The sequence below is a fragment of the Centroberyx affinis genome, unplaced genomic scaffold, assembly GCF_046629955.1.
Source record: "Centroberyx affinis isolate AG114_WGS23_722 - 3 ecotype Tasmania unplaced genomic scaffold, CSIRO-AGI_Caff_v1 ptg002987l_1, whole genome shotgun sequence".
NCBI lineage: Eukaryota > Metazoa > Chordata > Actinopteri > Beryciformes > Berycidae > Centroberyx > Centroberyx affinis.
The window spans coordinates 97671-111147 of record NW_027281093.1 but is presented as its reverse complement, the minus strand read 5'-3'; the positions used below and the strand labels follow the sequence as shown (position 1 = coordinate 111147).

At 38.6% G+C, this 13477-nt stretch overlaps 1 protein-coding gene across 2 annotated transcripts in view; it reads right to left on the bottom strand.

The window, feature by feature from the left end:
• The window catches only part of stk38b (serine/threonine kinase 38b), a 37950-nt gene extending 25701 nt beyond the window's left edge, over positions 1-12249 (bottom strand). For both annotated transcript variants that reach the window (XM_071537169.1, XM_071537170.1), the window contains exons 1-5: positions 12132-12249; positions 4359-4491; positions 2759-2810; positions 2518-2640; positions 2118-2201 (exon numbers count right to left, since the gene is read on the bottom strand). In XM_071537169.1, the coding sequence (XP_071393270.1) occupies positions 2118-2201; positions 2518-2640; positions 2759-2810; positions 4359-4489 (390 nt within the window). In that variant the 5' untranslated portion in view covers positions 4490-4491; positions 12132-12249. The remainder of the gene's footprint in view (positions 1-2117; positions 2202-2517; positions 2641-2758; positions 2811-4358; positions 4492-12131) is intronic.
• Positions 12250-13477: the final 1228 nt, after the last annotated feature.

Below are 13477 nucleotides of genomic sequence, written 5' to 3'. Positions count from 1 at the left end.
TCTAAGATTCTAGATTACTAAACTACTAAGCGTCTACTACTACTAGGTTTTTAGGTATGATGTGTAGCTAAAAATGTAAGTATTGTGTAAAACAGTAAGTATGAGACTGTAGAACAGTTTGCCCTTCGTAAAAGGACATTTGATGCTGCCAGCAATCCATGAACCAAAATCCTCCAGCTGTGTTGTTTATTTACTTTAGAGAGCAAGAAAAATAAAAGCACGTCGGTAAAGTAATATTCGGCGCGGAAATTACGATATTGTTGTAGTGTGAATAGAATATCATTGTCACATGTGAATGCTTGAGCGACAGTGTATGTTATAGTGTAGGCTATAGTTATCTTTATACAATAGTTATCGCTCTAGGTGTGAATGGGCCTTAAGACTATTCCACAACATGATTTTAGAAGAGAACTCCTTGGCCATGAAGTAACCTTCTAACCCTGAAGTTACAGAGGAAATATCTAGGTCTTGCACTATTCAAAAAAATCTTCCCTAACTGTGGCATGTTTAAAGTGTTTGAAATGCACTTATATCCATGAAATATCTTGCAAACATCCCTCACAGGGACATGATACCCGTTTTCAATAGCATGAACGTCTTCATCAAATTTCGCCCCATCACTTTTGGAGATGTGGTGCCAACTAGGGCTGGGCAATATATCGATATCATATCGATATCGTGATATGAGACTAGATATCGTCTTAGATTTTGGATATCGTCATATCTTGATATGGCATAAGTGTTGTCTTTTCCTGGTTTTAAAGGCTGCATTACAGTAAAGTGATGTCATTTTCTGAATTTACCAGACTGTTCTATTATTTGCCTTTACCCACTTAGTCATATCCACATTACTGATGATTATTTATCAAAAATCTCATTGTGTACATATTTTGTGAAAGCACCAATAGTCATCCCTACAATATTGTCGCAATATTGATATTGAGGTATTTGGTCAAAAATATTGTGATATTTGATTTTGTCCATATCGCCCAGCCCTACTTACAACTGAACATTTAGCCCACTTTGTAGAAAATACCGAGATATATATCGTGTATCGCCATTCAGCCTAAAAATACCGAGATATGATTTTTGGTCCATATCGCCCAGCCCTAGTGCCAACAGACTGGCTCCAACTTTGGCAGCTCCACCAGTGACATTGAAGATGACAGAAATTAACCAATCACATGCCTTGTAATTGTGCCTATTTTTTGTGTTACATGTCTGCAAATTAACATTGGTCACACACAGATTTTTTTTTTTTTGCTGTTTTTTTTTTGTATGTTTTTTGCATACGTTTGTATGCTGCTGATGCAGCTTGTTAATAAGTACACCAGAAAAATAAGTGGGTATATGCCTAAACTCCTCATTAGGTCAATATACGGAAATTTGTTTTATAGATATGTAGTGCGTATACATGTGTATGGTCTCAGCTACACCAGTGATCCATGCCTATGTGCAAGCACAATGGATCGCAAACTAGATATGTCAGAAAGACAAAGAAAGTTCTCGCCAGCAGAACTCTGTGTATTAACAGAAGAGGTTGTGTCACTCAATGCAAAATAGTTTAGAAAAGATATGGTCATCCTGTTTCCAAGGACAGCAGTGAAACACATTGACAAAACATAGTGAAACAGATGTTTTGTTTATTAACAAAACATAGATAATCATAGGTTGGAACTATACCGCCTTGCCAAAGCAAGTGGTATTTTTCATGCAGCGGTGTGCTTTTATGAATCGCTTATGGGACATGCAAAGGATCAGAAACTGGCAGTGGTGACAAAATAGTGCAAGTGGTAAAACTGAGGCGGTAAACCCTGTGTATTAATAGGGAACATGTCTACCGCCACAGTCTTACCACTACCTACTACAGTTCTTGCTGTACCACACAGCAAACAACCAAGAGGTGACATAATATTTTTTCCTGATTGGCCTAGACGGGGGACTGCATCAGAGTGAGGACATGTTTATTGTTGCCCTTTAAAAATATCTTTTGTATTGCAGTGACCTGGCCAGTTGTAAATGCACAGCTGATGAGAATAGTCTAGCAGAGGAGGCAGCTGATGGTGAGCAGCAACAGTTAACAAGTGGACTTGAGAAAGTGAAATGCCAACACACACCTGCTCTTTCTCCAGCATGTCGGCCTTGCGTAGGATCTTCATGGCGTAGACGTGGCCCGTGTCCTTCTTCTGCACCAGACGCACCTGGAAGTCAGAGGGTAAAGGTCGACCTTCCAGGCTGCAACAGACTCGATCAAATCTACAACAACTAATCTAGGTAAGATGTGGAGGAAATAGCGTGAACCTCTGTGCACGGTACGCTATCCCAGAAAAACTGCCAGGTGGAAAGAAGCGGCTGGCAACTCCACATGTATCGGAGGAGACACGTGGTAGTCTGCACCCTCCCTGGTTGAGAGGGGGGTCATGCGATGATGGGGACCATGGAGCACAATGGGAATTGGCAATGACAAAAATTGGGAGAAAATAGGAAAAAAAATTAAAAAAAAGAAAGTTTGCTCACCTCTCCAAAAGCTCCTCGGCCAATCACCTTGAGGGACTCAAAATCATCCAACCCCAGTCTAGTTCGCTTCAGTCTAAGGAACTCAGTCTCTTTGCGTGCGTGCTGAAAGCGTCGCATTCGCTTCTGCAAAACAGAGTGGCTTCAGTGTGTGCATGCGTGTGTGTGTGTGTGTGTGTGTGTGTGTGTGTGTGTGTGTGTGTATGTCTGTGTTTGTGTGATGGGTCTTAATTACAGTACTCACTTCCTCATCAGGTAGCCCCTCTTCATCCATCACCCTCTCCAACTTCTGTTGCCTAACGACAAATACAGGGACAACAGCAAGGTGAGAAATCAATGAAAAGCTGCTATACAAATTCAGCTGATGTGCAAGTCTTTGCACTGTGGGAGGAACTGGGCTGAGATTCGAACCCTGGACCTTCTTGATGTAATCCCTAACTGCACCAGTGGAGCTAAGCATTGGCAAAGTACATGGCTGTTGTACTGGGCAGTTTCCAAGTCTGAATGTTTGTAAGTGTGTAATAGGGTTAAAGTGATCCATCAGTTTGTTTGATTACATATTTATTGTAGAATTAATGAATACTACACTGGTTGTTAATGGGAAGCCCTTAACTTGATTCGATTGTAATGCCACTTTTTGATTGGATTCCACAAAAGTATGTATGAATGTTATTTCACTGGAAAGTTTTAGTGCTCTGTGGTCTGAACGCTGCTTTGAGGCTTTTCTGCCCTGACAAGAAAAATATTCTGGGGAAAACACTAAATACATGCAATTTTTTGGAATGAAAATGGTCACATTTAAAGACACTGAATATAGGCTGATATTTAATGTAGAATATGAGACCCGAAGACAACAGGTTGAATAAAGAATGGGGGGGATAATGGAAAGAAACGTAATGAGCAATCTAACTAATTACTGTTCCCGTAGAGTAAAAGTAAAATAATGAGATTACTTTTTAAAGAAGTAATAAGTAAAGAGTAATTGATTACATTTCCCAAGTAACTTGCCCAACACTGATTATGATGTACATAACAACATCAACATTAAATATATTTCTGCATTCCTGCACTGATAGGTCTCAGAAAGTATGAACAATATTGTTTGTGAACAGGAAGACTTCCTCTTCTGACATAGCTGGAAATAGAACTGACTGGGGCCGTTTGGCTTTTGGTCAAACTTCTGCTTTTTCAGCCCACCCTCATCTGCCCCCCCCGATAGATTACACAGTCCCTGGCCCTGATGAGTCATGTTTAGCCACACATGTAAAGCCTAATGGTCAGTGTTGAAACACAGGACTACAGTCAGTTGGTAAACTGTGCCATTTTTCTTTTATTATTATTATTAGTATTCTTTTCAGAGTGAATGAGAGAACACCAACAGTGTAATGCACCAAATTCACATTCAGCAAGACGTGAATTTGGTTTCAGCCCTGCAACATTGCATTTTGTGGAAACATCCCTGCCAGCAATTGAACACACACGTTCACAAATGGTGATATACCACTGCAAGTCTCAAAGTATTTGCAAAAATCATTTCTCAAGCTCAGAATTTTTTCTTTTTTTTTTTTTTACACGTTTCTGAATCTTTTCCCCCGCGGTTGAATATTCTATATTCTTATCACCTAAAGTTGCACTAGGCAACTTCACATGTTGGCAGCCCCAAATGGCAGCGAGTGGTAACTTTGAATTTTGATACCCAGAAATCCACTATAGTCAGTTGGTGAGTGCAGCTTTCTCTTGACAGAGCCCTCACTCGTTGCTGTTTAATGCTAAGATGGGCAACTTTGGAGAACTGAGCAACAATTTGAAAGTATACAACAATTGACGTGTGTGTTGGCCCCTACCTCATCTCCCTCTCCTCGTGTTGAGCGATGAGGTTGCTGTAGAAGTTCTCCAGGGTGACTTTGGCCATTGTCACCCTCTCTTTGGTATGGTTACTCATTGAGGAGCAGGAGGAATGGCCTCTTGTCGCCATGCCTGACACAGACACAGACACAGACACAGACACAGACACAGACACACCATGACTATGTAGGGTTTTTCCTGTTTTTTTTGTATTTTTTGCTGGTCTTTCACGTCCTTCTCACGAGGGCCGATGACATCATGTGACGTCATTGAGTAACATATTAGTGGTGTCAGCTGTACAATTTCAGGTTGTCTGCAAGTTTCATTAAAGTAAATCCATGGCTTCTCAAGGCCTTTTTAACAGGGGTGCACCGATTGATCACCCACCAATCATAATTAGCCAATACACACATTCTAAATAGATCGCCGGTGATAGGACGATCACCGTTTCAACGGCCCAATCAAAAAACAAAATTTCATTTTCCAGATCAGGGAGGAGATTACATGTATGCTGTGAAAAGTATGAGCCAATTTGCATTTTGCTTTTTGAATATCACTGCATGGATTAGAACCAGTTTATATTGGACAATGAAAAGCTTTTCATGCGCAACCAGTGGCAACATAAGCCCCTCAGTCATCAAGCACACTATATAATTACTATGTTTGTATAAAACCTATGATTTCCACACAAAGTTAGGCCAGCTATTTCATGTAGTCCTAAGAACACAGTGCCATAATGGAATTTGGTGTATGATCCCGGTTCATAGGGGTGTTCAGAGATGCTACTATTTGTATTTGTATCTGTCTTTGTTCACCAACCAAACTTGTATTCATATTTAGATAAATTTGAAAGTGGGCGGAAGTGGGTGTGGTTTAGACTTAAACGTAAAAAATCTACCAAATTCTTAGTTTTGTAACCCTTGTAATAATCATTGCCATTGTTAAGACATTAAAGCATTAAACTTGTGGTTTACAGTGACATCAATAATAATGAAGTATGAAAACACCAACTTTGATGTTATGTAACCATGAACATAGGCTTATGCCATAGTCATAAACAATTATAAACAGGAAGGAAAATCTCCACAGTGAACCTACTGTATGCTAGTTAGAACTGCATGAACACTGAGGGAGTCTGAACAGTCAATTATAAACACCTTCATTATGAACTGTGAAGTGAACAGCCTGCCCACCTCACGGCCCTGTGCCCCAACTAATATTTTTCTAAGTTGTAGTTTGTGAGGACCCGCAGTCAGGGGTGGGTAGTAACGCGTTACAGGTAACGCACATGAGTAAAAAAGTAGGTTTTTTTAAGGAACAAGTATTTTTAGTTCCTTTTTTTAAACTGTACTTCTACTCTTTACTCGAGTATATTTTTGAGCCAGTAATCTACTTTTTACTTCACTACATTTGCCATTTATACCTTTGTTACAACTAGTCTGCTCTAAATGCGGGGAGTTGCCAGCTGCCTGGAAGAAAAATAAGCTCCACCTGTCTTTTGACCACGATGCCATGATGACGGAGCAAAACCCAGAACAAGAGGCAGCTTCCAACGAATGGGTATCCCCAAATGAAAAATGTGAATGGAGAGAAGTTTTCATTCTCTAGTTGATTGACTGAGGTCTTGGTACAGGGAGTAATACTACAGAACAGAAAATCTGAGTTTTAATTAATTGTATTGTATTCGGTATCTACTGCATTGTGGGGCTGTAATAGGTTTGGTTACTTTGACAATGTCTGTAAACACTAGAGTTAAACAGACTTATATTCTGTTTTATAAAGGGCTAAGAAAGTTTTATCAACAAGTGCTGTTTTTTCATTATTTTGCACTGGCCCACACACCCTACACACCCTTGTACTTTGAGTAATTTATTGACCAGGTCCTTTTTTACTTGAGTAGGTTCCTCAAATGGTAATTTTCACTTTTACTTGAGTCATTTTTTATGGGAGTATAGATTTTCAGTACTCTACCCACCACTGCCCGTAGTGTGGAGCGATGAGGAGACAACATTGTGCTGCAGTGAACAGACTCAGAGGACAGGCGGGGATTCAAACCAACATCCTCCTGTACATCTCTAAGTCTGGTTCAGCGTATTGTCTGTAGAGATCGCCATGCCTCCTAGCCACAAGGGGTCAGATAGGCTAACCATGAGTATAGAGCTGCAACGATTAATCGATTAATCGATTAGTTGTCAACTATTAAATTAATCCCCAACTATTTTGATAATCGATTAATCGGTTTGAGTAATTTCTTAAGAAAAATAAGTCAAAATTCTCTGATTCCAGCTTCTTAAATGTGAATATTTTCTGGTTTCTTTACTCTATGACAGTAAACTGAATATTTTTGGGTTGTGGACAAAACAAGACATTAGAGGACGTCATCTTGGGCTTTGGGAAACACTGATCCACATTTTTGACCATTTTCTGACATTTTATAGACCAAACAACTAATCGATTAATCTAAAAAATAATCGACAATGAAAATAATCGTTAGTTGCAGCCCTACATGAGTATGCGAGTGAGTGAATGAAAGTTACTTTAAAGGTCCATGATGTGCTTCGCATCTAAAACCCAGCTCACCACATTGGTTTCAATAGCCTCCTGTGCCGGATGACCAAGCTAAATTGTTTATCGCAACACAATGAAGCGTGCTCTGCAGCGCAGGCGAAGTGGCTAACCAACACACACTACAGCTTTGCCACATTGTTATATCATACTCAGCTGACTCATTCACCCAGTGTATTGTCAAGAAGAACAGGTCCACTCTACTCTACAGCTTCACTCCGGTAGGTTAGTTGTCTTTCAGTATGTAGCCTGTTAGTGAAAATGTTTTGTTCACATTGCCCAAACTTAATAAATTCCACTATTTGGCAAAACAGCTTTGCAAGCTCAATCTAATCAAATATTCTTTTTGTTACACAGAGATAAGCCACTGCAGTTGCAAAGCAATACCTAACAACAGCAAGCATCACTCAGTATGAGGTGAGGAAGCTGCGTTTGACTGACTGAACTGACCTGAATTTGGCTGATAAACACATCATGTGCAGTGGGAAAAATATCTTGCCTCCTTACACAAGTTTATTCCAGTTCCATTACTGAGTTTACATTATGACAATTTCACCTCACACCGATTTCAATGGATGCCTGGACCTTGCTTAACGTGGAGTCCTATGTTACAATAACTTGTCACAACACAACTGAGAATTGGGAAATGAAGACAATTGTACTGCACATGTATTTGATGCTCAAGCACACAGCTGAAAATTTGGTGTGTGTGTGTGTGTGTGACTGGAAAATAAAAATATAAACAAAAGGGTAGCCTTATGTCTGTAAAATCAAAACAAGGATTTTAAACATGCTTGAGATTGATCAACAGTACATACAAAAACAAAAACATGCAGGTACAAAATACTAAAACTAATAGCTGTCAATAATTACACAGAATTTCTATTTCAGAACATTGAATAGTTTGTTTATAATACCAATGTATTGTTATTTTGAATTTAGGCTACTAAACATGTGTGAGTGATTAACATGACAGTAACAGTCACCAGTCATGCTCTGGGACAGGTGAAATTAGATCAGCGCTTGATTTTCTATGAATCAGCACTGAAACTGTCATATGAGCCATTGCGTGTTCATACTGAGTGACAGCCTACATTGAGGTGAACTTATGGTTCTTATGCACACTGGAAAAAGTGTCTATCCACCAACAGCCGTGCAGGAGGGGCAGATACGCTTGCACTTGAGACATACAGATAATAAATGCTTCTGTAGCTTTTGTTATAAACAGACTTGTGAAAAAACACTAAACTGAACCACATGGTATGACACTGTCTAGCAAAATGTATACCATTGGATATTCTGTACAAATATTATACAGGTGTGATGTTGAAGAGATAATGTCTTATTTTCAATATTTAACAGCTACTAGTAACAGCAGAATAGCCAAAAGTACAAACTGAAATAAGAACCACTGATTAATAGTTACTAGTAATGCATAATAGCTAGTAGAACTGAATTAGAGACTAGTATTAATTAAAATAGCAACTAGTGAGTAATGAAAAATTTATAAATAAAATCTCTAGCCCTGTCGAATTCAATTTAAATTACCAACAAAGGTTAGCATCGGGTATATGAGTTATGAAGTGAGGCTTACATTCCTCCGCCACTTATTTGCTTTAAAGAGTAACCAAACCCCACCCAAATCTGTGGTGAAGCCTGACACCTAATGGTGAAAAGTAAGATACTGCACTGGCCATCTGCTATTGGCTGGTGTTTGTGCCAGGTGATGTCACCTTCTATGGAGTACAACAGGTGGTGACATCACCTGGCAAAAAGACCAGCCAATAGCAGATGACCAGTTCAGTACCCTACTTTTCACTATTAGGTGTCAGGCTTCACCACAGATTTGCGTTTGGGGTTTAGTTACTTTTTAAATGCCAAAAATATGGACATGTATGTCAATATGTAAAGGAAAACAAAAATGTTGGAGAAGAAGTTGCAGAGAAGGAGCAAAGCTTAAATGTTGCACCTGTGGAGGGGAACATAGTGCAGCATTTCATGGATGTGAGGCCAGCAAGAAAGCGGCAGAGGTACAGCAAGTCAAAATAACACAAGGAATCACTTAAGCTGTCAAAAAGATAAGTGAAACAGTTCCTATTCCCAAAGAAGCAAGGGTTGATAATAATGCAAAGTGCCAAGGATATTGCAAAGGGAGAAACTTAAATGGTAGACAAGAAGAAATGCATCCTGTCCATGATAGATGCAGTAAACTGCTCTGCACAGTCAAGAGCTGCAGAGCTCTGAACGAATCAAAATAATTACCAAGTCAGCAGAAAAATATCTTGGAATAAAAGGATTACATTGGGCAACAGTGAAAGGTACTCTTAGTGGAGATACATCTAACTCACAGTCATGGGATGGTTCGTCATAATGGTTCTAATTATCCTTCAGTGGAACGCAACAGGTTTAAACAGAGTATATTAGAGACAGCAGGTGAAAGGATAAGTAACAGAGCTGTTTGGTGTTGGGATTTTAATGCACATAGCACATTATGGGGGAGTAAAGACACTGATGTAAATTGATTAGTTATTGAAGAATTCTTGGATGATCTTAGATTAGTATGCATCAACAATGGTAGAGGTGCAAGATATAACAGCACTCAAAATATAGAATCTGCAATACACTTAATAGGTTCCGATAAAATTGCAGGTGTAAGTTCATGGAATGTATTGAATCAATCCACTGGAAGTGCTCACTATCCTATATTAAATAGGAATAGAATTACATCAGTAAGAAGGGTTGAAAATGCCAAGATGGACACTGAAAAGTTGACCGGGATACATTCCAAATATTAAGTGAAAGTAGAGTGGTGGAACTTCTTTTAGAAGATAAATTAGATGTTGATACATATAATAGCAAATTGAGCAATATTACAATATAGACAGCAGAAGAAACAATACCAGAAAGTACAGAGATTAGGCATGCAAAGGGTGTGCCATGGTGAAATGTTGAGTGCAGTGAAGCTATAAAAACAAGAAATGGGGTATTTAGACAAGTTAAAACTCATCTCTCTTTATATTTGTCAATACAGTATGAAAATGACCAAGCTACAGTTAGAAGAACAATAAGAACAGCACAACGTACTCATTAGAGGAAATACTGTGACAGTATTGGGAGAGACATGCAGCTGTCTGGTGTATGGGGTATGATCAAAAGAATGGAGGGAATAAGAAGAAATGAAGGTCTACCGGTATTGCAAAACAAAGAGGAAGTAGCAATTAGTGATGTAGAAAAGGCCAACCTTCTGGCTGAAACGTTTGTTAAAGTGCATAGTTCAGGAAATCTGTCACTGGAGGCTAACAGTGCAGAGAACAAATCTAGTAGAAAATCCAGTAATATCAGAGAAAATGGAATCAGCAGGAGATTCATTATATCTACCATTTAGGTTATTTGAATTCAGAAGAGCAATGCCTAGTGCAAGTCATACCTCACCTGCAATAGATATATAGTAGCTATAGTAGCCTATGCTGGCACATATGAAAGGTAGCACACTACAGATAATTTAGAGATTTTACAATAAAATTTGGGACATTGGCCAACTGTGTGGAAACAGGCAGTAATAGTCCCAACTGGAAAACCTGGTAAAGATCCATCAGACTCCTCTAGTTGTAGACCTATTGCTTTAAAATCTCATTTATGTAAACTTTTGGAGCGGATAGTTACAGAGCGGCAAACATATTTTTAGAAAGTAAAGGTCTGATTTCTCCTCATCACAGTGTATTTCGTAGGGGGCGAAACACCATGAACTATTGTGTTTAGAATCAGATATCAGGAAAGCTCAAGTTAATAAAGATGTAAAGGCAACAGTCTTTAGCAGTAGGGTCTGAACAAGCCCAACCCAAGACCATGGCCCAAGATGGCTCGGGCGTAATTTCCAGGATCTCTATTAATCTCTATTCAGAGTATTACTCAAGGAATATAAAAAGTATGTTGTTATTCATATAGCCAATACCTCAATACATTTGCTTTCATGTCATTTTCCATTGGCAGCTCTAACAAAGCTCCATGATCTCATTATAGCACTGTCAGTTGCACCCAACTTGGGGTTTTAAGCCAGTGGTTCTCAACGTGGGGTCTGGGGACCACTAGGGGTCCTTGAGGGGGTTCCAGCGGGTCCCGAGCAAATTGATGAATTGTTATTTCATTTACAAGAAGTTAACACAATTAGAGAATGTAGAAGAATGATTGTTTTGATCATAGTTTCACTGTTATCCCTCTACCTACAATACAGATAGTCTTAGGATTCTGGACAGGATTATGTGACAATAGAAAATTTTCAGATCTCATCAAATGGCAGTCCGTGGCTTTAATATGGACTAAATTAGGGGTCCTTGATATGAAAAAGGTTGAGAATCACTGTTTTAAGCGATCACAAACGGGAACGTGTCTGTATGTAAGCTTTAAAAAAGTAAAAAAAAAAGTAGCTTGTGAAAATGCAAATAGTTTAGTGCACAAAACAGAGGACAGGCAAGGGCTTCAAAGCACATAACTGGTAGGTATGAACAAAACCTGATACAAAGTCAAAGTCTATAGTCTTGTAAAAGGGTTTGATTCACACTCATTTTCACTGTAATAATTTGAATTTGTGGCGACCTTGCAGCCCGGAAGTCCATATTTGGACAAAGGTTGGTGTTCTGCGTTACGTCAGACTCCTTTGCTCAGAGTCACCGCAGCAGCTCCGATACGTTCCGTTCTCTAGCATGGAGAAGACGCGTAACCAAACGGCACTCAAAAATCGGATAAGTTAATAATGGCTTGCATATCTATATATGTACACACCTCCTAGAATATAATTTAAGATCTTAAAAGAATCACTAACCGTCACTTTTCAATTCGGTATCCAATAAATCAATCGACGTTGTATCCAGACCCCACAGTCTGTTCGCCTGTTATTCCCACAATACTTTTCAACCAAAATATACAGTGGAGGGCGGTAGGGAGCAGTGAAATCTAATTCTAAAAGTTAAAATTTTATAGAAATGAAGTGCTGTGTGGTGGATTATCTATATGCCGTATTTACCAGAAGACCCGAAAGACACCATATATACCATTGCTGATAACCAAGGCCACATTCAATTGACAGATTTTTGGATGAAGTTTAGGGAGATGATCTCTCAATATAAGAGACCGCAGCTCTTCCACAAAACTTCATAACCTTAGTTTTCCTCGTAGTATTTTTGATGTCAAACTTGAGGTTGTATCCCTACCTTGCCAGTAGCGACTTGCCCAGTAGCCTATTTCTCAGTCGTTATCGCATTAATCGCAAGAAGTGGAGTGAAATATAATGTCTTCTGAGGTCAGTTCAACGTTAAGCGTCGGAATACGGGAAGTGAAGTTGCCCCTCCCCGCGACAGGAGCCCCAAAACCTCCCTCTTTCCCCGTTTTTCTGTTTTTTTACTAAAAGAGACATACCGATGTTTTGTTATTTTTATCACAAAGAACTGTCGAAACTGTCTCTAGCGTCTTTATATTGCATGGTAAAAAGTGTATTCAAAATTCTCAATCTAAACTAAAATCCTAAATGTTTTAAAAGAGATTGATTAAACTTGATTAAAACTTGATTACAAAATATTCAGTGACCCAATTTCTTATTGAATTATTTGAAGGTTTCAAGGGTTTTCTACATTTATTTACAAGGTTATATATTTCATCTTTCTATAAATATATACATAAATGTAAAAAATAAATAAATACAAATTCTCCCTTTTCTGTTGGAGGCTGCATTGGCTTGGCCTGGTTGTGGCGATGATGATGATGATGATGATGATGATGATGATGATGATGGTGATGATGCCGATGATGACGCAGAGAAGCGTACAGGTGTAATTCAAATGATTTTGCAAGAACATGTCATGTAAAATGTAAATGTAAAGCTACAGGCTAAACTTTCTTTTTTGTCTGACGGACAATATATGGCCGACATATTATCAATGTTTTTTTTTTTATACTTATGTTGGTAATGGCTATCTGGGTAGAATTTGTGAGTAATTTTAAATGACACTTCCTTAGCGTTATTTTTAATGAAGTATTTATGGGGAAATAACCATACCTTCTTACAAAAAGAGCAGACAGAAATTGCTTTAATGTTCTTCTTAGTGCAGAGAAAAGCAAACTTCCCCCTCTTGATGTGTCAGCAGGCCTGAGTGATAAAAGCTCAGCAGGCTGAGGATTATGACTTAAAAAAAAAGTTCTGTTACTCCTGAAGAGATAGCATCCATAATCATTGAGAATTCTTACAGGCATTTCAAATTTTTCAAGAAATTCACTGTAATTCAATAAGAAACCAATTTATTATTACACAGTACGTTCCTGGGCTTCCATATGTTCCAGATGAAGTATTTATGCGGAAAAAAGTTGTGTTTATAGATTAATGACCAAGCTATAAGGAACAGGGAGTGTGTGAGTGGAATTTTGTCAATGCTATAATTGCACAATGAAATAAACCAATAAAATTAAGGCGGAAAACAACTGACTGGGGAAAAAGTTCCAAATTGAGATTGGCCATTTCAAGACACATTTATTCCAATTAAATATTTTATTTATTTATTTTTTG